Source organism: Cnephaeus nilssonii (genome assembly GCF_951640355.1).
Source record: "Cnephaeus nilssonii genome assembly, chromosome: 1".
Taxonomy (NCBI): domain Eukaryota; kingdom Metazoa; phylum Chordata; class Mammalia; order Chiroptera; family Vespertilionidae; genus Cnephaeus; species Cnephaeus nilssonii.
In genome coordinates, this window is record NC_137072.1 from 25932447 (window position 1) to 25959963 (window position 27517).

The window sequence follows — 27517 nt, forward strand, 5'->3', positions numbered from 1 at the left end:
AACCGGTTTCCTGGTTTTAAAAGGTGAAAAGGGATTCTTTCAGAGAAGGATTAATGTGAGGAGTGAAGACAGGAAGCATACGGTGTAATAATGCCTGGTAGATTGTAGCCACGCAAAAATATTATCAATGGCTATGAGCCCTATAGCTTTTAGGTACCTCTTCCAGTTTGACGTTTTAAAATTCTTCGGCGCTAAGTGGGAACTGAAAAGTTTATTTTTTTGGTGATTTTTCACTCAAGAAAGATGGATTGAGCAAGTCCCTGTTCTGTGCCAGGTACTGTGCTGGGCACCGGGGACACGGAGTGACAAATAGGCTTCGTGCATGTTTATACTTAGATTGCTAAGACAACCACAAAACTGAACCCCCCCCCCCCCTTCCTGTTTTAGTACCAAGGGTAACAGGAGACCGAATAGCGTAAGGTACAGACACTGTGTAATGAGCTGAGCATGTAAGTTTTCTGAAAGTATGTATCGAGTTTTGATTTTAGACTAGATTATTGTTAAATTTTTACTACCAATTATTTGCGAGCTCTCCCCTGTTCAGTTGTCATATCAAAACTTACCAGCATGAAAACAAAACTCCAGTACTATTTGCTTCCTTAGTTAATTTTCCCTTAGATCTTGAACGTGATTTTATTTTATTTTTATTTTTATTTTTTTTTAAATATATTTTATTGATTTTTTACAGAGAGGAAGAGAGAGGGATAGAGAGTTAGAAACATCGATGAGAGAGAAACATCGATCAGCTGCCTCTTGCACACCCCGTACTGGGTATGTGCCCGCAACCAAGGTACATGCCCTTGACCGGAATCGAACCTGGGACCTTTCAGTCTGCAGGCCGACGCTCTATCCACTGAGCCAAACCGGTTTCGGCGAAACGTGATTTTAAATGTTATGGTTCAGCCACTCCATAAGTGTTGGATATTGCAAGTATAAATGTGCTAGTTATATCCTGGAGCATAAATCCTGATGTTCTCTTTAAGCATGTTTTCTAAAAGTCGAATTAATTCATTCAACAATAAAAGACTGATTTTGTGCCAGTTACTAAGTCAAAAATTATGAGAATATTTTTAAGGCTTTTGATAATAATAACTAATTGCTTTTCACATGTTTATGAACTACATAGTCTTAACTACATAGTCTTCAGGATTTGTATTATCCAGTTTTAACTTTTGCTAATTTGATAGGGGCAACTTCATAATTTTAATTATTTTGTTTGTTAATGACAGTTACATATTTTCTCTCATGTCAGCCAATGCAACCTGAATTTGTACACATATTTATTTCTATTATCACTGCCACCACTGTGAATCTAAGCTATACTTTCTCTTATTTAAAATATTAAAGTAATTTCCTAACTGCCCCCCTGCTTCCACTCTGCTTTCTCACTCCATCCTTTCTCCACGTAGTAGCAGAATGATCTTTTTGCACAGTAAACTGGATCATGTCACTTCCTTGCTTAACTGGCTTCCATTTGAGGTTAGAATCACAGTCCCATATTCTTACTAGGCCTGTGACATCTGGCTTCTGTCTGCCTCTGGTTCTCTTTTTTAGGCACACTGGTCTTCTTTGTCTGTATTCCTCAAACCCTCACGTTCCTGCTACATTCTGGCCTTTGCTATAGTCTCTACCCACAGTGCTTTAACCCCAGACTTTTCCAAAGCAGATGCATTTCATTTTTCATGTCTTGGTTCGTATGTGGCCTCTTCAGAGTAGCTTTCCTTGGCTGACCCTGTGATCCACAGAGCCTTCCTGCTGCCTCTGTGCTGAATTAATGTTATATAACATGAGGTTACTTGACTATTTCAGCTATATTCTTCCATCATTTATAATGAAAATGTTCATAAATCTAATTTTGGATTTTCTCATAGGGAAAATGATTGGGGGTTCACTTTTATTCTAGTTGTTTTATATTTGGACACATACATACAGCGTGTGTGTGTGTGTGTGTGTGTGTGTGTGTGTGTGTGTGTAGTTTGACTTAGAAGAAGGTTGGGAAGGTGCACATTATCCTATTACCAATATTAACTACTTGAGAGTGGATTAGGGATGATGGTCTCCTTGCTACCAGTAAACACACCAAGAACATCTGAGCCTCAGGGCCATTGTACTTGCTGTTCCCTCTGTCTGGAATGCTGTCCCTAGCCACATGACTAGTCCCTTGTCTTTATTTTATCTTATTTTATTATTATTTTTTTACTTTATTTTTATTGTTGACATTATTACAGATGTCCCCATTTCCCTCCCCCTCCTTTACCCACCTCTACCCAGACCCTGCCCCCCTTCCCTCTGTCCATCACCACACTGTTGTCTGTGTCCATGGGTTATATACATATGTTCTTTGGCTAATCCCTTCACCTTTCATCCAGTCCCCCCTCCCTCTCCCCGCTGACAGCTCTCAGTCTGTTCCATGTATTCACGCCTCTGTTTCTATTTAGTTCATCCGTTTATTTTGTTCATTAGATCCCACATATAAGTCTTTCTCTGACTGGCTTATTTCACTTAGCGTAATTATCTCCATGTCCATCCATGCTGTCACAAAAGGTAAGATTTTCTTCTTTTTTATGGCCATGGAGTTTTCCATTGTTGTCTTCAGTATCATCTTCTCAGACCACTACAGAAAACTGCAGTCTCTGCCCATTCTGCCTATCCCCCTTATTCTTTTATTTTCCTCTTAGCACGTGTTGCTGCCTATTATACTATGTATTTTACTTGTTTATGTTTTTAATCAACTGCCTCCCCTTCTAAAATGTAAGCTCCTTGAGGGTGGAGATATTTTTGTTTGTTTTGCGTGGGATTTGTTTATTTCCCATGTTGTTCGCTGCTATATTATTGGCACCTAGAATAGTGATTGTTGCATAGTGGATGCTCAGTAAACATTTGTTGAATGAGTATATTAGTTATAGAGCAGGGACATTTTAAAAGTTGATGATATTGTCAACTTATATTTTAAAGGGATATATCCAATAAACTGTGTTACCATAAATATGCTAATATAACATTTAAACTGACATAATTTATTAGGTGAAATTATTTTAACTTTTGATTACTAGTGAAATTGAGTATTTAAAAATGCCATTTTATATTTATATTCTTTTTGTCTTATATGATACATTTAGAAAGGGACCTTGGTACACCGCTGGTGGGAATGCAGACCAGTGCAGCCACTGTGGAAAACAGTATGGAGTTTCCTCAAAAAATTAAAAATGGAACTCCCATTTGACCCAATGATCTAATTTCTAGAAATGTATCTTAAGAAACCTGAAACACCAATTAGAAAGAATATATGCACCTCTATGTTCATAGCAGCACAATTTGCAATAGCTAAGATCTGGAAACAGCCCAAGTGCCCATGGGTTAGTTGGATAAAAAAAAGCTGTGGTACATTTACACAAGAGAATTCTATACAGTAGTAAAAAGGAAGGAATTCTTACCATTTGCAACAGCATGGATGGACCTGGAAATTATTATGCTAAGTGAAATAAGCCAGTCAGAGAAAGACATGTATCACATGATCTCACTCACATGTGGAATCTAATGAACAAAATAGATCTAGAGATATAGAAGCATGGAACAGACTGACAAATTTCAGAGGGAACGCAGGGTCCGGGGTGGGGTGGGGAGAGAATAACTGGGGAACTTATATGCATATATGCATAGCCCATGGACACAGACAATAGTGTGGTGAAGGCCTGGGAGGGACGGGTGTGGGGTGGAGGGAGTCAATGGGAAAAAAACAAACAAACGAGACATCTGTAATACTTTCAGCCATAAAGATAAATTAAAAAACAATAAATTGGGAAATATTGAAAACATACATTTATTCATTCAGCATGTTATTATTGAGTGGTTTCTATGTCAGTTACTGTGCTGGGGATGCAGCATTAACAGGACAACCATGTTCTTTTCGTCCAGAGATTATGGCTTACTGGGAAATACTGATACTATACAGGTAAAGAAGGAATTTAAAAATAAAAATCATATATGATGCTCATGTAGGAATAAACCTGTTGAGGACTTAGACTATATCTTTTCAATATTAATTCTACATATACCCATGAATATTATAATAAATTACAGCTTTCTGTTTTTACTTGGAATATCTTGAATTTTTTTCAAAGCAAGAAGTGTAACATCGTCTAGTCTTTGTCTCTGACCTCTCCATCCCTCATTACATCTACTTCTCTGACTTTAATCCTTGTCCATCCTTCTTGTGATTGCATTGTGCCTATCTGTGTAACCCAGGATAATCTCTTTTTAGGATCCTTAATCATATCTGCAAAGTACCTATTGTCATGTAAGTTCTGCCTACCACACCTAAGGATATGTGCCCAAATATAGATTTGTAAGTCCAAAAAATGTGGTACTTGAATCCTCCCAGCACCGCATCACAATTATAACTAAATAACAGAGCAACTATTATTCAGACCCATCTGAAATCTAGCTGAATGGAAGTTCTATAATTAAGATATAAAGAAGAAGCCATGCCCTAGCCCGTTTGGCTCAGTGGATAGAGCATCAGCCTTTGGACTGAAGGGTCCCAGGTTCATTTCCGGTCAAGGGCATATTGTGGGTTGCAGGCTTGATCCCCATTAGGGGTTGTGCAGGAGGCAGCCCATCAATGATTCTTTCTTATCATTGATGTTTCTCTCTCCCTCTCTCTTCGTCTCTAAAATTAATAAAACTATTTTTTTAAAAAGAAGAAGAAGAAGAAGCCACATTGAGACTGGTAGGAGGGGCAGAGACTTGGAATGGCCTAGTCCCACATCCACATATATTGGATAAAAATAGGGAGGGATGTCGGCTGCAGAGGTCCTCCCTGAGACACAAGTGGTCCCAGCCCCACACCAGGCCCAGGATTCCAGTGCCAGGAAGACAGGTCCCCATAACTTCTGGCTGTAAAAACCAGCAGGAAGTGTTGCTGAGTGTGTTGGAGGGCATCTGGAAGCCCAGGCAGTTTCTCTTAAAGGGCCCGCACATGGACCTACTCGGGCTCCCTCTCAGCTTCAGCAATAGAGCAGCAGTTAAAAAGGCATCAGGGACATACAGGCAGGAACTGAATTGTCTGACATCAGGGCGAGAGCTGGTGGAGGGGGACAGCTTTCTGCCAGACGGAGTGCTGGCAGAGCCCATGGTTCCTTTTTTGAGACCCCCTGAACCCAAAGAGCTGGCAGATGGTCACCACATCTGAGACTCCATCAACCTGGCTATCACTGTTCATCCTGCCCTGGGGATTCCTTCAGGCCTCACCCCACCCACCTTGTGGGCCCAACCAAACTGTTTATATTATCTTTTTCATATGAATGGCCTGACTGGGCTCATGTTTCAGACTTTCCTAAAATCTCTCAAACAAGCAGCATCTGACCTCAGCGTGTCCTGTACCTCTGCTACATGACCCTAGTTCTGGCTCTAGCAGCAGCCGGCCTTGGTTCACGGCTTGGCCTCACCTGGGCACATCCAAGCTCCACACAAATAGCAGCCATATGTAGATTACTTTGTAGCACATGCCAGGTGGCTCTGGGCGAAACACAGGCAGTGGCTGACCTTGGCTTGCACCTCTGGGGAGACCCCAGAGCCGGCACACCCAGTGGACAGCTTCAGACAATGTGGAAGCACAACCCAGTCACCTCCATAAGCAACACACTCAAGGGGAACACTCAGTGGGCACCAGAGCCCCACTGAAGTAAGTCCTGTTCCATGGGGTAGGCTCCTGCACAGCTGATCCTCCACAGTGATAGGTGGTCCCAGCAGCCAATAGCCTGGAGGTAACTCCCTTCCAGTGTTGTGCCAACAGCATTCAAGGCTCAACTACAACTGGAGGGTGTACACAGGCCATATGGTGGGTGGTGGTGTCACACCTAGAGTGCCCAGTACTCCTGGAATGATTGGGGATTCTGTACCATTCGACGCTATGGAACACTTACTACGTAAGGCCACTCTACCAAGCCTGGGAGACATAGCAGCTCTATTAATACATAGAAACAAGTACAGGGAGGCTACCAAAATGAGAAGACAAAGAAACATGGCCTAAATGAAAGAACAGAACAAAACTCCAGAAAAAAATAGACAAAATGGAAACAAGCAATCTGTTAGATGCAGAATTCAAAACACTGGTTATAAGGATGCTCATTGAACTTAGTGAGATTTTGGAAAGCATAAGAAAAGACATGGAAACCATAAAAAAAAAAAAAAAAGCCAGTTAGAAATGAAAGTTACACTAACAAATGAATGATTTATAGAGAATTAAGAGTAGAGTAGATAAAGCTGAGAATCAAATCAGCAATTTGGGATATAAGGAAGCAAAATCCATGTAATCAGAACAGCAAAAAGAAAATAAAATTAAAAAAAAAAAGATACCCTGCCCAGTTAGTTCAGCTGGTTAGAGCATCATTCCCATATGCTAAAGTTTTGGGTTCAATCCCCAGTCAGGGCATATACAAGAATCAACCTATGAATGCACAAATTAGTGCTTCTCTCTCCCTCTTCCTCTCCTTTCCTCTCTCCAAAATCAATCAAATAAATTTTAAAAAATGAGTATAGCATAAGGAACCTCTGGGACAACTTCAGTCATACTAAAATTTGCATCATGGGGATGCTGGAAGGAGAAGAAATACAGCAAGAAATTGAAAACCTATTTGAAAAAATAATGACAGAATACTTCCCTAACCTGGTGAAGAAAATGGACATACAGGAAGTGCAGAGAGTCCAAAACAAATGAAGCCAGAGGCCCACACCAGGACACATCATAAATAAAATGCAAAAGGTCAAAGACAGAGAATCTTAAAAGCTGCAAGAGAAAAGCAGTTAGTTACCTACAAGGGAGCTCCCATAAGACTCAGTTGATTTCTTAACAAAACTTTGCAGGCCTGAAGGGAGTGGCAAGAAATATTCAAAGTGATGAATAGTAATGACTTACTGCCAAGAATACTCTACCCAGCAAAGCTCTCATTTAGAATTGAGGGTCAGATAGAGATTCACAAACAAGAAAAAGCTAAAGGAGTTCATCACTACCAAACCAGTATTATATGAAATGTTAAAGGGTTGTCTTTAAGAAAAAGAGAAGACAAAAAATATGAATAATAAAATGAGAATAGCCTAAACTGGTTTGGCTCAGTGGATAGAGCATCGGCCTGCGGACTGAGGGGTCCCGGGTTCGATTCCGGTCAAGGGCATGTGCCTTGGTTGCGGGCACATCCCCAGTAGGTGGTGTGCAAGAGGCAGCTGATGGATGTTTCTCACTCGTTGATGTTTCTAACTCTCTATCCCTCTCTCTTCCTCTCTGTAAAAAATCAATAAAATATATTTTAAAAAATGAGAATAAAAACGTACTTATCAAGCATTGACTCTAAAAAACAAAATAAACTAATAAGCATAATAGAAACAGACTCATAGATACAGAGAACATTTTGACAGTTGCCAGATTGTGGGGGGATTTGGGGGATGGGTGAAAAAGGTGAAGGGATTAAGAAGTACAAATTGGCCCTAACTGGTTTGGCTCAGTGGATAGAGCGTCGGCCTGTGGACTCAAGGGTTCCGGGTTTGATTCCGGTCAAGGGTATGTACCTTGGTTGCGGGCACATCCCTGGTGGGGGGGGGGGTGTGTGCAGGAGGCAGCTGATTGATGTTTCTCTCTTATCAATGTTTCTAACTCTCTCCCTCTTCCTTCCTCTCTGTAAAAAAAAAAAAAAAAATTAAAAAAAAAATATATAAAGAAGTACTAATTGGTTGTTACAGAATAGTCACAAGAATGTAAAGTACAGCATGGGGAATCCTATATAATAAAGAGGTGATATGCAAATTAACCCTCACTCCATCATGCCATCACAAGATGGCTGTGCCCACAGCAGAGACAGGGTTCCCATAACACAAGATGGCTGTGCCCACAGTGGAGGCAGGGTTCCCGTAACAAGCCGTAACAAGCAATCAGCAGGGACCTGAGGCTGTGCCCCCTGCTCGGTGGGGCTTGACTGGGGAGCTCAGGCCGTGTCCCCCCGCCTGGCAGGGCTTGACAGGGGACCTCAGGCCACGCCCCTGCCCTGGTGCTGGGCCGGAGGACTTTAGGCCACGCCCCCTGCCCCGGACCGGAGGACCTGAGGCCGTGCCCCTCACCCCAGCGCCGGGCTGGGAGACCTCAGACTGTGCCCCCTGCCCCAGTGCCGGGCCAGGGGACCTGAGGGTACGCCAGGGGATCTGAGGCTGCACCCCCCACCCAGCACCAGGCCAGGGTACCTGAGGCTGCGCCCCCCTGCCTGGTGCCAGGATTGACGGGGGTGGGGTCAGCCGGGTCTGGATCTTGCCCAATGAGGATGGGGTCGGCCGGGTCTGGGTCTCGCGCGATTTCGAGGTGCACGCGGGTGGGCAGGGACTTGACCCTGGGTCCTGCTGCGTGCCCCAGACTCTGACAGGAGGAATATTTTCATATACATTTTACTAATTTTCTTTCATCTCTGACACGTTTATTATAGAGACAGGGCAAATAGCAATATTAACATATTTCCTCTAATTAATTCCCGTTTAATGTGCACGAATTTCGTGCACCGGACCACTTGTCTATATGTATAAAAGTGTAAGCGACCTTTACAACTGAACAACCGGAATGACCGGTTGACCAGTCACTATGATGCTCCTGACCACCAGGGGGCAGATGCTCAATGCAGGAGCTGCCCCCTGGTGGTCAGTGCACTCCCATAGCCAACCTCCCGTGGCTGGCAAACCTTCCCACCCCCCATCCAACAGGCCCCGTCTGGCTGGGCCCTGATTGGGACTGGGCGAGATAGCCCCGATAGGCCCTGATTGCCGGCCAGGCCTAGGGACCCCACCTGTGCATGAATTTCGGGCACCGGGCCTCTACTATAGTCAATAATATTCTTATAATCATGTATGGTGTCAGATGAGTACGAGATTCAGCATTTATTTGGGTAATCATGTAGTAAGTTATATAATGTCTAATTGCTGGGTGTATACCTGAAACTAATATAGTATGTCAAGTAATTGAAATATAAAAAATGATTAAAATTGATAAGTGCAAAGCAACTTTTTAGGCTTTAGATACATACTGCCAAAGTACTCTAAAACACTGAATCCTCAATTGATGGTCCCATTTACCTGCAGTGAGACTTCCTGTCACACCCAGTCCTTTCTAGCATGTGATATTTTAAAAAGTCTTTGTACTTTATATGTTAATTATCATTTTAAATTTTTTATTTTTGAGTTTCCTGTAATTGAAGTATCTATTTTAATTGTTTTATATGTTAAGCATTTATTGAGTGATTGGCCAGTAGAAATGTAAGAGCTTTAAATATATTCATAATGTAATCCTCGGAAAACCATATGAATAGGTACTATATTATCTCTATTTTACAGATAAAGACACTGAGACATAATGAGGTCAAGTAAATTGCATAAGCTATACAGTTGGAAATGGTGGCGCTAAATTCAAACACAGGCAGAGAAATAGCTAGATAACTAGATATTCTTATCCAAATCTTCCTCTTCAGGACATATGAATATATATATTTTCTCTCTCTATCTCAATAAAAGATCCCTGTAGTGTATGCCTATGACAGCCTTGATTTAAAAAATCATAGGTAATATTTGTTGAATGCTACATGGACAAGGTTTGCAGAGAAATATTTAGGCGTTTTACACATGTTTTCATAGAAACTAGGGGTGGAGAGTTTGGGGCTATCTGAACCACTTTTACAAATAGTGAGTGAGTTAAGATCCCAAATGAAAATCTGGGACTACTGGCAAAGCAGAACACAATGTCCACTTGTCTTGTATTCTGAGTACCTAGAAGCGTGCCCAGGACATGATAGGTACTATCATAAATACTAACTGCCTTACACTATCACTATTGCTGCTGGATTTAAGATATTTGTAAGATAAATAGAATTTATCTTAATTTTGTTTCCAAGGTAAAAATTTGACCTAAATGTCAATCTACTTAAAAATGAACTTTGCAGTAGTCATAGATAATCACATAAGTACAAGCTTATTAAAGTTTATTTAAGCTAGTCCTGTTCTCAGGATTAGGACAGTGAAGAGTGTAATTAACAGTAATTAGGAGTTGATTTTAGAAATCAAATTCACTCATACTCATGCATCAATTCAGTCAACAGAAGGTTATTGAGGGCCTGTGGGTACCAGTTATCACAGTTTCTGGGTGCTGCAAGTGCCCAGATGCATGAGACGTGGCCTGAGCTCTATCAGATAGCATAGTCTAGTGAGAGAGACAGTGTCCTGGTATAAATGCAAAACTTTCCTCCTGAGAGCTTCCTGGAGGAGTCATGCATGAGCTGAATGAGTCCTGAGGAACCAATAAGAATGATCCAGTACAAGAGAACTGGTGTTAGTGGTTGGGCAGCATAGGATAGGTCTTGTAACTATATGCAGCGATACTAGGTTTGAGAAATTATGGCCCATTTGGGGCATGATAAGTAGTTTGCTATTACCCAAGGGAAAAGTGTATGTGTATGAGTGTGGCAAGTGTGAATTGGAATAGAATGTGGGGATGGTCAAGGGATAATGTTGAGAGAGAATGCTGTATGAGTACACAGGGTCCAGATTACACTAAGAACTTCGGATTTTAACAGGAAGGTGTTTGGTGAAGTACTGGACTTGTAAGCAGTAAACGATTTGGCTGGAGTCCAGAAAGAATCCTGGAGAACCCCATGAGTGTAAATTTACTGATGTGAGTTTAGAAAAAGAGCATTTGAAGCTTTCATATTTTTAAAAAATTGACCTATGTGTATTTTATAAATAAAATGTCCACATAGAACACTGATCATCTTCCTTTGTAAGGTCTCTAAAACAAGAAACAAAAACAAATAAAAGTGTATTTTCCCTGTAAACAAAATGGAATTTTAAAATAAACAATCTCATATCACTTTCTAAGTGATTTTATCTTAAAAGTTATCAAAACTTGATATAAGGAGTGATTTCTTAATTTTAGGACAATAAATTATTTTAAACACCAAACGCCTTTTGTAAAAAGAGCTGTGGAGTAGTAATCATTCAAAGAGCTGTGAAATGAAAGTCTGAAAAATCAAAGAAATTAAGGTTTATTTTATTATTAGTAATCATTATCAACATTTAGAAAACTTAGCACAATCTTACATTAAATAAACAACTCAAAGATCTAATATGAATGACATTAATAGCAATACCAATATTAATAACTACACCATGTTATACTCAAAATCTCAGAAGCAAAAGTGTTGGAATTTTGGCACAATGATAATCAACCTCACATATTTTCTCTCCTCAGTAATCTCTTGCTAAATATTTTTGCATGGCCAGACTTATTTAGATTATTTTTATCATAACATTGGCTATTAGAAAGAGATAGAACAGCTATCACTAAAGAAGCTCTGTTTTCCCTTTGAAATGCTGCTGCTTTGATTGTTACCTAACGATTAAAAGATAAAAAGGAAAGTTTTTCCTTTAGGTAATGCTAATCTCTTGGGATTCAAATTTAGTCTATTTTCTCTTATTGTTTTGTAGTAGAGATTGGAACCATCTAGTTACTGTGTTTTGTGAAGAAGATCTCTTCTTCATATGTTACTCTGAAATATTTCAGAATATTTTTCCTGAAATTTGTCATCCAGATAAACAGTTCTAACTTAAGTTTTCTCACTGTATAATTTTTTAGCTTTAATAAAATAATAATTATTATTTTGTCTATCTATATATATAAAACCCTAATATGCAAATAGACCGAATGGCAGAACAACCGAACAACTGAACAACTGGTCGCTGTGACATGTACTGACCACTAGGGGGCACGCGTGGAACGTGGCGGGCGTTGGCTGTGGCAGGATGGTGGAGCAGGTGAGCGGGGGCGCCAGACCAAGGCAGGGCGCCGGTCGCTGTCATCAGGGCGATCCTCTGGTGGTTACTGAAAATTCTTTGCTCCTACATGCCACGGTCCTGCCCAGTGCTCACACCTGCTGCCGACGCCAGCCCTGCTCGCACCCGCTGCCAGTGCCGGAGCCGCCGCTCATACCCGGTGCTGACCCTGATCGCTGGGCGCCGTCTGTGGGTGCGAGTGGCGACTGCCAGCCCTGATCGCCCTTCAGGGCTTCTCCACCTCTCCCTGCTCCTGAGGGGTATTTGGGGCCAGCAGCTGCCTCTTGCACCCGCTGCTGGCGCCGGCCCCAATCGCTCTGCGCCATCAGCGGGTGCAAATGGGGCCAGTGCCATCAGCGTGTGGGAGCAGCGGCAGCGGGAGTGGAGCTGCCGGCAGAAAGGGGACCGAGGGCCGCGGCCGGAGGGGCTGGGCGGGGGTGTGGAGGGTGGGCCGAGACCTGCCCCTGTGCCCACTGCAGCCTTGAGGCCCACAGTTCCTTTCAAGGTGCACGAACTTGTTCACTGGGCCCCTAGTTTAATCTATAATATTCCAGTTAGAAGTCAGGCAATGAGAAGTCAGGCAATGAATAGGAATTTTAATAATTATTGAAAATCTACTATATACTAGGTGTTTTACATATTTCATTTACTTTTTATAGCAGCTCTTTGTGGTAACTGCTATTACCATATTTTTCCGTGTATAAGATGCCCTCATGTATAAGATGCCCCCCACTTTTCCAACCCAAAATTAAGAAATCAATATTTTAAACAGAAAACAGAAAACATTTTTATTTAGAACTAGAGGCCGGATGCACGAAATTCATGCAAGGGTAGGCCTTCCTTCCCCCGGCTGCCGGCTTCATGGCCCTGCCCACACCCGCCTTGGCCTGGCGCTGCCCACGTTCACCGCCACCCCCCCCCCCCTCAGTTCTGCAGAGCCCCCTGATTAATCGTCCCATAGAGGGGGGCCTGGGCCTCCCTCTGCAGGGCAATCATGGGGCAATGGCGGGGCCCCCTTACCAATCGTATTGCACTGGCGTTGGCTGGCCTGGTGCCAGTGTGTGTCATAGCGTGGTCATCCGGATGGTCATTCCGCTGTTCGGCCGTTCGGTCGATTTGCATATTACGCTTTTATTGGTATAGATTACTGCAGGTAATGTTTGCATACTAGTAATATGATATTATGCAGCATATCACTTTATTCAGCCTCTGTTGCATCACTGTTCTCTTCTGCATCACTATTAGTTCCAGACATATCAATTTCTTCAACTTCTATTGTATCACTGCTGTCTTCTGAATCACTGTCTATATATGTGAGATCATCCTCATAAACTGGTGGCATTTTCTGAGCTAACTTTGTTCATGTTCTCATGGCCAACCCTTCTCTCTTCATGAATTTGAAGCACCATTTTGCCTTTCCTGTAAAATCAACAATGTTCATTTCACTTGCAAACATTCTTGCCTGAGATTTAATAAGCTTGGTTGACACACATAAGCCACTCTGAAGCTGCTCCATAATCCAAATCTGCTCCAAGTTTGCCAATTTTGTTGGTTTTCCTCTTAAGGCCTTCTTTTTTGGCATTTGAAGGAGTTGTTCTTCCTGTTTTCTCCACTGTCTGATCATACATTCAGTGGGAGAAGGTCCAAATTGTCTCTCTGCAGCTCTGTTTCCATGCTCTTTTGCATAGCTGATCACATTCAGTTTGAATTTTGCAGAGTAAGACAATCGCTTACCGGTACTTGTCTTCTTATTTTTTTGACATCTTTGTGGGCTCAGAAGGCTCCGGGCCCTGTTGCATCTGCACACTCTCCATCTCCACCTACAATTGCAGCATCAGCTGACATCAGTAACAAAGAGGCTTGTGATTGGAGGGAGCCTGTTTGACGAGGTATGGGCAGCTATACACCCGTGCTGCTCTCTCCTCAGCTGACTTCCTTGTGTAAGACGCCTCTTGATTTTCAGTCTAACGATTTTAGAAAAAAACAGCATCTTATACACGGAAAAATACTGTATGTCCACTTCATTGATAAGGAAATTGAGGCTTAGGGGCTACGTAACTAATAAGTGTCAGATCCAGAATTTGAACATGAGTTCTCTGACTCCATAGGCTGTCATGGCATGATACCCACTCTATATAAGGCTTTCTATGCAGGACAACTGATGAAAGCAATACCAATGAGTATAGAGAGAGCTGTGCTGCCCAGTATGGTAGCCACAACCATATGTAGCTATTGAGATTTAAATGGATTAAAATTAAATTAAATGAAAAATTCAGTTCCTTAGTTGCACTAGCCACATTTTAAGCACTTAGTAATCACATGTGGCTAGTGACTACCATATTGGACAGCACAGATACAGAACATTTTCATCATTACAGTTCATCACTGATGAACAAAGCTGTTCTAGAGTTTCAAGTTAACTCTAATTTCAACTGCCTATTAAACTTTTCTTTAGGGACTAGATTATGTCCCTGGAAATTGAGGCTTCTTGCATGCCCAAGGCTAAGGGTGATGCAGGGTTGTGCAGGATTGTGTGACCTCTACCAAACTGCCTTTTTTTCTTGCTTTTCTTCTGCTCAGGGAAGCTTAAGGTATGGTAAGAAAGTGAAAGCAAGGGAGGGAAAGAGAAAGAGAGACATAGGGAAAGCAATAGCTGTATAAACTACCCCAATATGCCAACATCATTTTAAGTGGACTTTTCTAGAGACTTACTGGAAAAATTTCTTATTTTCTAATAAATAAATTTATTTTCTCAAGGTCCTCTTCAAGATTCATTTCCTCCTCTTCTCTTTATATTATCTGGCATAGCATCTTTATTTTCCTTTCCAAGTGAACTCCCTCAATGTGCCTTTTTTAAAACATTAATTTAGCACCTCACTTCCCCATGTCTGGTCTGTACACAAATCTCAAACAGTTCCATCCACTTTTTGATTGATGGGCTGTTATATTTAGTCAGATCTATGTAGCAATGATCTAAAAGCAGGAATGGGGCCCAAGCTGATGTGGCTCAGTGGATAGAACTTTGGTCTGGGGACTGAAGGGTCCTGGCTTTGATTTCGGTCAAGGGCACATGCCCGGGTTACAGGGCTTGATCCCCAGTAAGGGGTGTGTTGGAGGCAGCAAATCAGTACTTCTCTCTCATTGATGTTTGTATCTCTCCCTCTCCCTTCATCTCTGAAATCAATGAAAATATATTTTAAAACTAGAGGCCCGGTGCACGAAATTCATGCATGGAGGTCCCTCAGCCCAACCTGCACCCTCTACAATCCAGGAGCTCTCAGGGTTGTCCTACTGATGGCTTAGGCCCACTCCCCATGGTTCTCTGCTCTCTGCAGGGCCTGGAGGTTTCCCTGCAGCCATGGAGATGAAGTCCCCATGCCCTGCTGTCTACTCTCTGCCTGCTGCTGCCATGCGCCATGCAAAGGAAGCCCCAATGCCCTGCAGTGTGCTCTGTCTGCCAGGCCTGGGGGCTTCGCCAACACGGACACACTAAGGAAGCCCCAATGCCCTGTTGTCCGGGCTCTGTCTGCAGGGCCTGGGGGTGTTCCCACTGTCATCTTGCTAAGGAAGCCCCCAAGCCCTGCTTTCTGGGCTCTGTCTGCTGGACCTGGGGTGTTCCCGCCACCTCTGCTCTAAGAAAGCCACCATGCCCTGCTCTATGGGCTCTGTCTGCAGGCCTAGGGCTTCCCCTCTGCCGCAGTGCTAAGGAAGCCGCCATGCCCTCCTCTCGGGGCTCTGTCTGCAGGGCCTGAGGCAGCGATCAGGAAGCTGTCATGCCCTGTTCTCCCCGCTCTGTCTGCAGGGCCTGGGCTACTGGCTGCCGTGATCCGGAAGCCGCCATGCCCTGCTTTCCCCGCTCTGTCTGCAGGGCCTGGGGCTTCCCCTCTGCCGCATTGCTAAGAAAGCCGCCATGCCCTTCTCTCTGGGCTCTGTCTGCAGGGCCTGGGGCTTCCCGGCTGCTGCGATCCGGAAGGCGCCATGCCCTGCTTTCCCCGCTCTGTCTGCAGGGCCTGGGGCTTCCCGGCTGCTGCGATCAGGAAGCCGCCATGCCCTGTTCTCCCCGCTCTGTCTGCAGGGCCTGGGGCTTCCCGGCTGCCGCGATCCGGAAGGCGCCATGCCCTGCTTTCCCCGCTCTGTCTGCAGGGCCTGGGGCTTCCCGGCTGCCGCGATCAGGAAGCCACCATGCCCTGCTTTCCCCGCTCTGTCTGCAGGGCCTGGGGCTTCCCGGCTGCCGCGATCAGGAAGCCGCCATGCCCTGCTTTCCCCGCTCTGTCTGCAGGGCCTGGGGCTTCCCGGCTGCCGCGATCCGGAAGCCGCCATGCCCTGCTTTCCCCGCTCTGTCTGCAGGGCCTGGGGCTTCCCCTCTGCCGCATTGCTAAGAAAGCCGCTATGCCCTTCTCTCTGGGCTCTGTCTGCAGGGCCTGGGGCTTCCCCTCTGCCGCATTGCTAAGAAAGCCACCATGCCCTTCTCTCTGGGCTCTGTCTGCAGGGCCTGGGGCTTCCCGGCTGCCGCGATCCGGAAGGCGCCATGCCCTGCTTTCCCCGCTCTGTCTGCAGGGCCTGGGGCTTCCCGGCTGCCGTGATCAGGAAGCCGCCATGCCCTGTTCTCCCCGCTCTGTCTGCAGGGCCTGGGGCTTCCCGGCTGCCGCGATCCGGAAGGCGCCATGCCCTGCTTTCCCCGCTCTGTCTGCAGGGCCTGGGGCTTCCCGGCTGCCCCGATCAGGAAGCCACCATGCCCTGCTTTCCCCGCTCTGTCTGCAGGGCCTGGGGCTTCCTGGCTGCCGCGATCAGGAAGCCGCCATGCCCTGTTCTCCCCGCTCTGTCTGCAGGGCCTGGGGCTTCCCGGCTGCTGCGATCCGGAAGGCGCCATGCCCTGCTTTCCCCGCTCTGTCTGCAGGGCCTGGGGCTCCCCGGCTGCCGCGATCAGGAAGCCGCCATGCCCTGTTCTCCCCGCTCTGTCTGCAGGGCCTGGGGCTTCCCGGCTGCCGCGATCCGGAAGCCGCCATGCCCTGCTTTCCCCGCTCTGTCTGCAGGGCCTGGGGCTTCACGGCTGCCGTGATCCGGAAGCCGCCATGCCCTGCTTTCCCCTCTCTGTCTGCAGGGCCTGGGGCTTCCCGGCTGCCGCAATCCGGAAGGCGCCATGCCCTGCTTTCCCCGCTCTGTCTGCAGGGCCTGGGGCTTCCCGGCTGCCGCGATCCAGAAGCCGCCATGCCCTGCTTTCCCCGCTCTGTCTGCAGGGCCTGGGGCTTCCTGGCTGCCACGATCAGGAAGCCGCCATGTCCTCCTTTCCCAGCTCTGTTTGTTGGTGGGACAGGCCAGACACTCCAGCAGCGGGGCTGAGGTGACTGGGCGCAGCCATCTTGTGGCTATGGGGGCCGCCATTTTTGTCGCGGAGTGATGGTTAATTTGCATATTACTCTATTATTAGATAGGATAATAAAACAATAAAAGCAGGGGTGGGGAAAGGCCATTTGGATATTTGTAACATCATTTGCGGGCCATACAAAATTATCAACTTAAAAATTAGCTTGCTATATTTGGTCAAGCATTTAATTAACTCACCCCTAATACCTTGGCAGGGCCAGACCAAATGATTTTGAGGCCTTATATGGCCTACAGGCCAGATGTCCCCCACCCCTGAGTATGTCTTAACCCAAAGTAAATTGGTTTTGGTTGACTACTAGTTAAACTTCTAAGGATTAAGAAAAAATATTTTTAAACTTATTTTTCATTTTATTTTACAGAAATAATTTGTGATTTTTGAAATGCAAAAATATTCAAAACAAAACAAAAAATGTACTTTGCTATTAGTGATAAAATGTTTGGCAATGATTTTAAATTTAGAGTCCTTGCAGGTCTTGTTTTGCTTAGTACTTTTATTCTTAATGAAGCTATTACTTTAAATGAAGGGAAACAGACATTGGATGTATTCAGCTGATCTTCCATTTTACAACTAGATGTCAGTGTTAACATACCTGATTAGATATCTCAGGTGTGCTTTTAAGGAGGTAATTCAAATAATTACTCACCTATATGAAATGTAGATCAGAAAATAAATTATAAAGAAGGAAAAGAAGAAATGTACCTTTTTACTACTACTAAGCAGTGGCTCTTCCTCACAACTTTTCCAGAAAGAGTGATCAAGAAAAGAAGGAACATTATTGCTATTTAAATGCTGTGTGTGTGTGTGTGTGTGTGTGTGTGTGTGTGTGATTCTTGCTTGCTTAAATAATTGTATTAACCAACTCCAGGCACTTTCAGTTTGTTGCATATATTGCAAATTACATCTTTTATTTAGCAAAACAATTAAATTGTTCAGTGAAGTTTATTTAATTCTGAGCTCTTATAATGGTTAGTTCTTGACCTGAATTATAATAGGTGATTTTGCAAAGTGATCTTTATGTAGTAATTTTTTTATTGTTTAAAAGCCTTTTTTATTTATGTTTCAAGATCTCTCTGATGCTTTTGACAAAGATACAGTTTATATTTTTATTTTATATTATGGCAAGTAATTAGTTATTTAATTTACACTCAATTAGAGGCAGCCACCTGTAATATTACTAACAGGAATTCAAAGTTTCCTGTGACCTATATACAAGGCAGCAGTATACCTAGGAGATAATTGGTCCTAACCAAGTGTCTTGAGCCCAGTAGATATTTAGTATATATTTACTTAAGAGACATACATGCCCTTTTTTCTCTCTGGCATCATCTCCTCTAGGCCTCAGTGTGTGGTTGTGATTTCTAAATGTGTGAGCCTTCTTTATTGCCCCATCTTGTATTTTATGTCTAGATAAAATTCGTGCAAGAGTAGGCCTTCCTTCCCCCAGCTGCCGGCACCAGCTTCCCTCTGGCACCTGGGACCCCGGCTTCCTTAGCAGCCCCGGCTTCCTCTGGAAGGTCATCCGGTCTAATTAGCATATTACGCTTTTATTATTATAGATTATTATTATAGATGCCTACTTCATGAACCCTAGCTCCTCACATCCTATTTTTGTTTTTTATACTTGGGCTATCTAAGCTATTAACAGCAAATGGGTATTAAAGAAATGGCTATTTGAAGCTACTATGTACTTTTGTAATATTTTCTCTGATGGTTTTTCTAAGAGGTCTCAGATACTTTTATTTTTATAACTCTTCAATTTTTCCCTTGACTTGGAACAGGGTAAACACATAGTGTGTTTTGGGGAAGAAGGGCATAGAGGATGGTAATTGAAAAATATAACAGCAGCTACTCTTACATAGTTCAAATTTTGATTGCCATTTAAAGACTATGGCAGAATTTTCTGAATCTGAAAGCATTTTTAACATGCTTTTCTTTAGCAGCAAGACAGTTGAAGGTATGCCCTTGTAATTATTTTCCTTACTCTTCTTATATTCTCTCCCATTATGTTCAGATTTTTAATATTTGGTCTGTGAACTTCTTACATTTGGATGCCAATTAATTGCTCATCTCATTTAAAAGCTTACCTAAATCTTAAATGGGTGAATTTTAAGTGTCATGTGAGTTATATCTCAATCAGCCTATTACTTAAAAAAAAAAAATTACCTAAAAGCATTTTCAGTGGTATTGGGGAGCAGCTTTGTATTGATGTTAGAAGGTGAGGAACAAATAATAGTTATTTATCTAAGGTTCCAAGTGATATGGCTTTTAAGAATATATTTCTGTTTCCTGTTTTTGGTTTAACTTAGGAAAACCTTCTACTTAACTCATAAATATATATCTTAGTGGAGGGTGGAAAGCAAATAGAAGAGATAACGACTAAAACATTTAAATCTTATTTTTAGCTTTGGTATGCTGTTAAGAGAGATGAACCAGAGGTACTACATATTCCACTTCATACCCAGGCTGGTCGTCAGTTGATAATCTGAAATTCAACTAGATCAGTGATTTTCAACCTTTTTCATCTCATGGCACACATAAACTAATTACGAAATTCTGCAGCACACCAAAAAATACTTTTTTTTGCTGACCTGACAAAAAAAAAAGGTATAATTTTGATTCATTCACACTGGACAGCTATTGTGTTAATTGTTGTCATTTTTTTATTTGACAATCTAAGGGAAAAGAATCAGTGCCCCTGACTAAATAGCCAGGTATTGCATGTTTTAAAAATTCTTGTGACACAGTGGTTGAAAATCACTGAACTAGATAATTGAAGAAGTGAGGAAATGTACTACATTTCATTATTTTAACTTCTCTGTAATGAAAAAATCGATGTTAAGGACTTTACATTTTAAGATATTCCATTTCTCATTACAGAAAGCGGTATACCTGCACATGTGGTGGCTGCCATTGATGTAAACGATGTTGCTAATGAAGTATACAAGTATAATTTTCCTCAAACACAGTTACTAGCCAAGACAATTGAAGTGAGTAGCTATTATTATTGTTTTAATAAGCATATAGCAAGGAGAATGTGATTGAAAAACACTGTAAGATACTATTATCTTAATTCAATGATAAGTTATCCTATATAATAAAGCCCAGTGACCGAACGGTGGAACCACCAGAACAACCATTCGACCAGACGCTCAACACAGGAGCTGCCCCTGGTGGTCAGTGCACAGCGCTTCCACAGCGGGCTGATCCCCGCAGGCTGCCCCCTACCAGTGCACGAATGACAGCACGAAAAGCTGGCGGTTACTAAGCACTGTCCTTGTGCCAGGTGAAGGCCGTGTACTCTCCATGGAATCTCAGACAATCCCAGAACCCACCTCACAGGGTTGATCTAAGGCTTTCTATTCATAGCTTTAAGAATGGAATGAGATCATCAGCTTTTAAGTAGTTGAGGGAAAATATACACTGCTCCTTTTTCATTCTCTTCGTCCCGCCTTCTTGCGAGAAAAGGAACAACTGACTCCCATGGCCCTGCCCTGAGCTCTGTGCCGAGAGCTCACCGGCTCTTGGCTCCAACTGAGTCTGCCTTCCAATGGTCTTTACACCTAACACGGCTGCCTGAGCATCTTACTCAACCCGTATCACTGACTGGGCACCCGCCGTGCCCTAGGCATGCCTGGGTGCTCGCAGAGCAGCAGGGAGCCAGCAGCCCTGTCCTACTGAGCGTGTGTTCCTCCAGGACAGGATGGGGGTGTGGGAGGAAACAGCCTTGGACAGACGTGAGGTGCAGCTATTAGAGGGCATGGGCACCCTGAAAACTTGGGAATGAAGCCACATAGGGGCTCTGTGAGGGAGGGGCAAAGGGAGGCTTGCTGAGGGAAACTGGACTGATGGAGGAGAGCCAGGTGGATGCCTGGAGAAGGGCACTGGACAGAGGAGACAGCCCATGGAGGGGCAATAGGACAAGCAAAAGGCCTAATGGAAGGGGATTGAGGCTGGGTTGGGGGGCACATCCTGCAGGGATTGAGGGCCTGTGAGAACCTGGTGTCTCCTGAGTGCAGGGGGAGGTGCTGGGGCTGTAGGTGCGGATCCACTGGCTTCTGTGTCAGGATCAGACTGAAAGGGAACAGGAAGCAGAGAGACAGCAGGAGGCGACAGCACCCTCCCCGAGGGTGATGTGGAGACAATGAAAACTGTGGCAGAGGACGTGGTGGCTTTGGGGTGTGCTGGAGGGAAGCCAGAGCTTGAAGAAGCCAGAGTGTGTATGTGGTGCGGGGGAGGCGGGGGAGGGAGGAGACCCCGGCAGCTGCTGGCAGGGGGCCTGGGGTCAGATCCCGTCTGTTTTGAGGCTCTGACTGTAAAACCCAGACCTTAGTTTGAGCTCCACATGAGGGACGTGGAATGTTCATGACCAGCCTCCCACCCTAACATCCAGGAGGCGGGTCATTCCTGTCTGGCTGCCCTAATCCCTCCACGTTCTTTCCCCGACCCTGCACCCCCAAGCTCTCTTCAGTGATGACAAGTACTTATTGGAAACAAGCACATGGTTTTATTTTTGGTACAACAAACAACAAAACAGAATGTACAGTATTAGGGGAAGCACACATGGAAAACTAGGAAAATGAAGGCCCCTTGTGGACACACAGATCAGCTGTGCTCAGAACCCAGGTCATGCATGACATAAAAGTGCTCAGAGTCCAATGCAAAGGGCTTGCCCAGGTGGTCTGACTCCAACTTCCGACTCCAGTTTCTAGGACAGAGCGGATCCGGCACCACAGAACAGAAAAGCTGAGACCAGGGCCTAAGGCAATGCTTGCGGTGCTACTGGAGAAAGAAAGGCTCCTGAGACACTGGGACAGGGTGATAAGCATCCAGATCGCTGCCTCTAACTCCCACCAGGGTCTGTGGTGCTCCCAGTTCTGCCCCTCCCTCCCCCTCCCATGCCCCTCCCAGGTGAACCGCAGGTAGCTCTTCCCATCCTCTTCCCTCCTCAGCTCTGATGGCAGGTAGGGACGGGGGGAGGTCATGCAGGGAATCTGAGGGCCTCAAGGAAGTGCTACTTGAAGAGCCAGAGACAGTGTCCACCTGCCCCCCTGGCTGAACCAATTAACACAGAGGTCTTATGAGTGTGTGTTTAGAGCAAGTCCCCCCTAACCCCCGGGCTCTGCCACTGGCTGTTTTGGGCAGGTCGACCTCTGAAGTGTTAATTCTCTCTTCTTTAAAATGAGAACAAGAGCCTGGCGGACGTGGCTCAGTGGTTGAACGTGGACCTATGACTCAGGAGGTCAAAGTTTGATTCCCTGTCAGCGTACATGTCCAGGTTGTGGTCTTGATCCCCAGTGGGGTGTGCAGGAGGCAGCCAATTCATAATTTTCTCTCATCATTGATGTTTCCATCTCTCCCTCTCCCTTCCTCTCTAAAATTAATGGAAGATATCTATACTAATAAAAGGGTAATATGCAAATTGGACAGGACGCCCTCACGCAACGACCGAACAGCAGGCTGTGTGGGGAGACCAGGCTGGCAAGGGGGGGACAGTGAGGGGTGACCAAATGACTGAAAAGCAGGCTGCATGGGGCAACCAGGCTGGCAGGAGGGCTGTGAGGGGTGACCAAACGACCGAACAGCAGGCTGCGTGGGGCGACCAGGCTGGCGGGGGGGGGAAGTGAGAGGCGACCAAATGAGCGAAAAGCAGGCTGCATAGGGTGACCAGGCTGGCAGGGGGGCAGTGAGGGGTGACCAAACGACCAAACAGCAGGCTGCATGGGGCGACCCAGGCTGGCACAGGTGGGGGAAGTGAAGGGCAACCAGGCTGGCAGAGCGGGGCAGTGAGGGGCAACCAGGCTGGCAGGGGGGGCAGTTACAGGTGATCAGGCCGACAGGCAGAGGAGGTTAGATGTGATCAGGATGACGTGGGGTGGGGCAGTTAGGGGCGATCAGGCAGGCAGGCAGGTGAGCGGTTAGGAGCTAGTGGTCCCGGATTGTGAGAGGGGTGTCTGACTGCCGGTTTAGGCCCGATCCTGAGGATCGGGCCTAAACCGGCAGTTGGACATCCTTTAAGGGGTCCCAGATTGGAGAGAGTGCAGGTTGGGCTGAGGGGACCCCCCTACATGCACAAATTTTATGCACCGGGCCTCTAGTCCTATATAATAAAAACCTAATACGCAAATTGTCCCCTTGACCAGGAGTTCGACCAGGGGGTGGCGCGGAACATGGCAGGTGTTGGCAACAAGGCACTGGCAGTGGGCTGCAGTGGAGGTGCTGGCAGCCCCAATGGGCTTCTGGGTGAGCAGGGCCGCAGCTGCTGGGACCTCAGAGGCTGGTCAGGATCACCGTGGGTTTGCGCAGGAACCGTTCTGCTGAAGCCAGCTGGGAGAGAGCGCGCTATCTGTGTGACTTCTATGTGGCTACCTTGCAGCACTGCTGGGTGGCCCAGAGGCCCATGCTGTGCCCCGGCCTGTGGTGTCCGGCTGTGCTTACTGCATCTCCACATGGGGACTCGGGCGCCGTGACTCAGGCAGAGGGGGTGCGTGGGGTCCCGGGGGCCCAGGTGCTGTCCTGGGCCCAGAGGTCAGCTGGGACCTGCCCTTCCATGCCAGACACTCGTGCTTCAATCGCCAGCCAGGCCGAGGGACCACATCCTTGCACAAATTTTGTGCACTGGACCTCTAGTGTATAAATGAAAAGGTTTAGGAGAACGGAATTAATGTTTGATAGTTTTATCAAAAGATAACATGGTGTTTTTGCCTTATTTTTGTTTTAATTTCTAGTTTGAGAGAGATAGAGAAAGAGAGAGAGATACCAGTATTTTAGTCTCTAAAAGAATTGAAATTTAAGAAGATGCTTGACTTCTAAATGCTTGATCTGCAATTATATTAAACTTTGCTTGGTTCTATTGTGTTTGTATCATATTACATTCTCACAATCAATGTTTAAGTCTTTAAGTTGTTTAACATTTTACCAACACTTGCTATTATCAGTATTTTAAATTTTAGCCACTCTATGAGCCTAGTGATATTATGATTTTTTTTTTTGGTGGTATTATGAGTTTAATTTGCATTTTTCTAATGATGAACAATATTGAGTATATTTCCATATGCTTATTGGCCATTTCTATGTTTTCTGTGATGAAATTTCTTGCCCAATATTTATTTTTTGGTATGCTTGTGTTATCATTTAATTTTAAGAGTTATTTAAGTTTTCTGAATTCAAGTTGTTTATTAGAAATATGTATAACATATTTTCTCCACTTTTGTAATTCATGTTTTAATTTCCTTAATTGAGATCATCAAAGTGCAGAAGTTATTTATTACCTTATTCTTTTATGGGACACTTTTTATGTCCTAAGAAATCATTGTTTACCCCATTTCCCCCTGTTTTCTTTTGGTCTACTTTTCCTAATATTAATATAGCCACTTCTGCTTCCTTATGATTAATATTTGTGTGTATATGTTTTAATTTTATCCTATTTATGTCCTTATATTGAAATTAGATTTATTGTAGACAACATACAGTTCACTTTTGATTTTTTACTTATTCTGAGAATCTCTGCCTTTTAATTAGATTGTTTATACCATTTGCTTTTAGTGTTAATATTGTTGGGCTTGATTCTACTATCTTGTCATTTGTTTTCTATTTTTCTAACCTTTTAGTTTAATCACTAGAGGCCCGGTGCACCACATTTCTTGCACTCAGATGGAGGGGGTCCCTCAGCCTGGCCTGCGCCCTCTTGCAGTCCGGGAATGTCCGCCTGCCGGATTAGACCCCTTCACCCCGGGAATCAGGTCTAAGCCGGTAGTCAGACATCCCTCTTGCAGTCCGGGACTCCTCCTTGCTGCCTACCTGCAGCGGAGGTGGGAGAGGCTCCTGCCACAGCCGCTGCACTCACCAGCCATGAGACCAGCTTCTGGCTGAGCAGCGCTCCCCTTGTGGGAGCACACTGACCACCAGAGCGCAACTCCTGCCTTGAGCTTCTGCCCCCTGGTGGTCAGTGCACATCATAGCTACTGGTCGTTCTGCCAGTTGTTCTGCCGTTCGGTCGATTTGCATATTAGAGTTTTTTATTATATAGGATTTTATCCTCTTTTTCTGCCTTCCTTTTGATTTTTTAATATTCATCATTCTCTACTCTTGGCTTATTAAGTATATCATATTATATATCTGTTTTATTTTCTTAGTGGCTCTTCTAGGGTTTAAAATATGCATCTTTAATTTATGTGAGCCTACCTTTAAATATCAGTATAATAGTTCATGTAAAATCACAACAGTGTACTTTCATTCCCCCTCCTGTCTATTTTGCTATTATTGTCGTGCATTTTACTGCTACATATGTTACGAATCCAGAAATACATTGTTATTGTTTTTTGGATTAAGTAGTCAAATATTTATTAAAAGGTGTAAAAAAGACAGGAAATATTTTATTTACCTGTGTATCTACTATTTTCTGCACTTTTTATTTTATTTTTTAAATTAAAGTTTTCTTGTGATACAGGTTTTTGTGCTCCCCCCCCCCCCCACCTTAAAAAAACCTCCATGAGAATCTCCTGTCATGTACATTTGGCAGATGACAAATGATCTCATCTCTTTTTGAGTAGAAAAGTATTTTATATGTCTCCATTGTGAAATGTAATTTTCATTGGCTACTTTGTTGCATTTATTTTTCAGACATTTTCATAGCATTCTGTGATTTAAAAAATATCAGCACTTTTCATTGTTATCTGGTTTACTTAATTTCTGACTAAAAGTCAGAAATCTTTTCATTTCTCCTAATGCACTGTTTATTTCTCTGACTACAATTAAGATTTTTGCCTTAATCACTTGTTTTATGAATATTATTTTGATACTAGAGGCCCCGTGCATGAAATTCACTTAGCCCAGGGGAGGGGTTCACTTAGCCCAGCCTGCACCCTCTCCAATCAGGGGCCCCTTGGGGGATGTCCGACTGCTTGGGGATGTCCCTGTGGGATCGGGCCTAAACCGGGTGTCAGACATCCCTCTCGCAATCGATGGCTCCTAACTGCTCACCTGCCTGCCTGCCTGATCGCCCCTAACCACTCTGCCTGCCTGATCGCCCCTAACCACCTCTGCCTGCCTGCCTGATCACCCCTAACTGCTCCCCTGCTGGCCTGATTGCTCCCAACTGCCCTCCCCTGCTGACCTGATCACTCCCAACGGCCCTACCCTGCCGGCCTGGTAGCCCCCAACGGCCCTCCCCAATGGCCTGGTCGCCCCCAATGGCCCTCCACTGCCGGCCTGATCTCACTCCTAACGGCCCTCCCCTGCTGGCCTGATTGCCCCTAACCCCCTGCCGGCCTGTTCTCGCCCCAAACTGCCCTCTCCTGCTGGCCTGATCGCCCCTAACTGCCTCTGCCTCGGCACCCATCACCATGGCTTTGTCCAGAAGAAAGACGGATGTCTGGAAGATGGCTGGTCAATCTGGTCTAATTAGCATATTACCCTTTTATTAGTATACATATATTTTATATAGGATGGGATTGCTTAAATGGGGGTGAAAAGCCTTTTTCAGCAGGAGGAGATGCTCTTGGCAGACAAAAACACATAATCCCTATATCTGGACTGATAGCCAGCCATATGCAATATACTATCAAACCAGTTATTAAAAAATTGAACCTCTTTCTTACACCTTACACCAAACAGCTTTTGCCCTTAAAACCCCTCCTCATCCCCCATATTAGGTTCTGCCTTCACAGTTCACCCAGATTAGCTTCTGATTGGTCAGTTTCTATGCCAGTCAGCATCAAAAGCTCTGCCCCCTAGACAGCCATTGGTTCCTCGCAGTTCACCCAGATTTGGTTCTGATTGGTCAGTTTCTGTGCCAGTCAGAGTCTTCGGGCCTATCTCCGGGCTTGATCTGCAGCCTCCCTGGCAGCTACTGATCAGGCCTTGCCTCTCTCTCTACAGGCCTTTCCAGCAGCTGCGCATCAGGCCCTGCCTCTCTCTTCGGGCCTCTCTCTCGGCCTGATCTGCAGCCACCATGGCAGTGGTGAGGTCATTAGGCTTCTGGCCTGGCCCTGGGCCAGAGGCTAATGACCTTGCCATGCCTGCCTCGCCCCACCCAACCCCCGCTGCCCCACCAGCCCGCCTGTCGCCAGCCTTGCTGTGATAGGAACCTGTGGGCTGCAGGGGAGGGACCTAGAGGTGCTCCATGCACTTCCTGGTGACTGGTCGTCCATCTGGTCATTTCGATTATGACGGCCCCTGGCCTTTTATAATGTAGATGCTTTTGTATATTTTTCTTTACTCATACTGCTTGGACCTTATTTTGCTTTTCTTGTTTCTGTTTTCATCAAATTTGGGAAGGTTTTG

The 27517-nt window shown here is 44.8% G+C and overlaps 1 protein-coding gene across 7 annotated transcripts in view; it reads left to right on the forward strand.

The window, feature by feature from the left end:
- Positions 1–27517, forward strand: part of TRDMT1 (tRNA aspartic acid methyltransferase 1) — a 73335-nt gene that overhangs the window by 1411 nt on the left and 44407 nt on the right. For 4 of the 7 annotated variants that reach the window (XM_079773794.1, XM_079773793.1, XM_079773795.1 and 1 more), the window contains exon 2: positions 20114–20223. The exons of 1 other annotated variant lie outside the window; for it this stretch is intronic. In XM_079773794.1, the coding sequence (XP_079629920.1) occupies positions 20114–20223 (110 nt within the window). Of the gene's footprint in view, positions 1–2; positions 24–410; positions 450–20113; positions 20224–27517 lie in introns of those variants that run through there. 2 more of the 7 variants (XM_079773799.1, XM_079773796.1) reach the window with 2 other exon arrangements.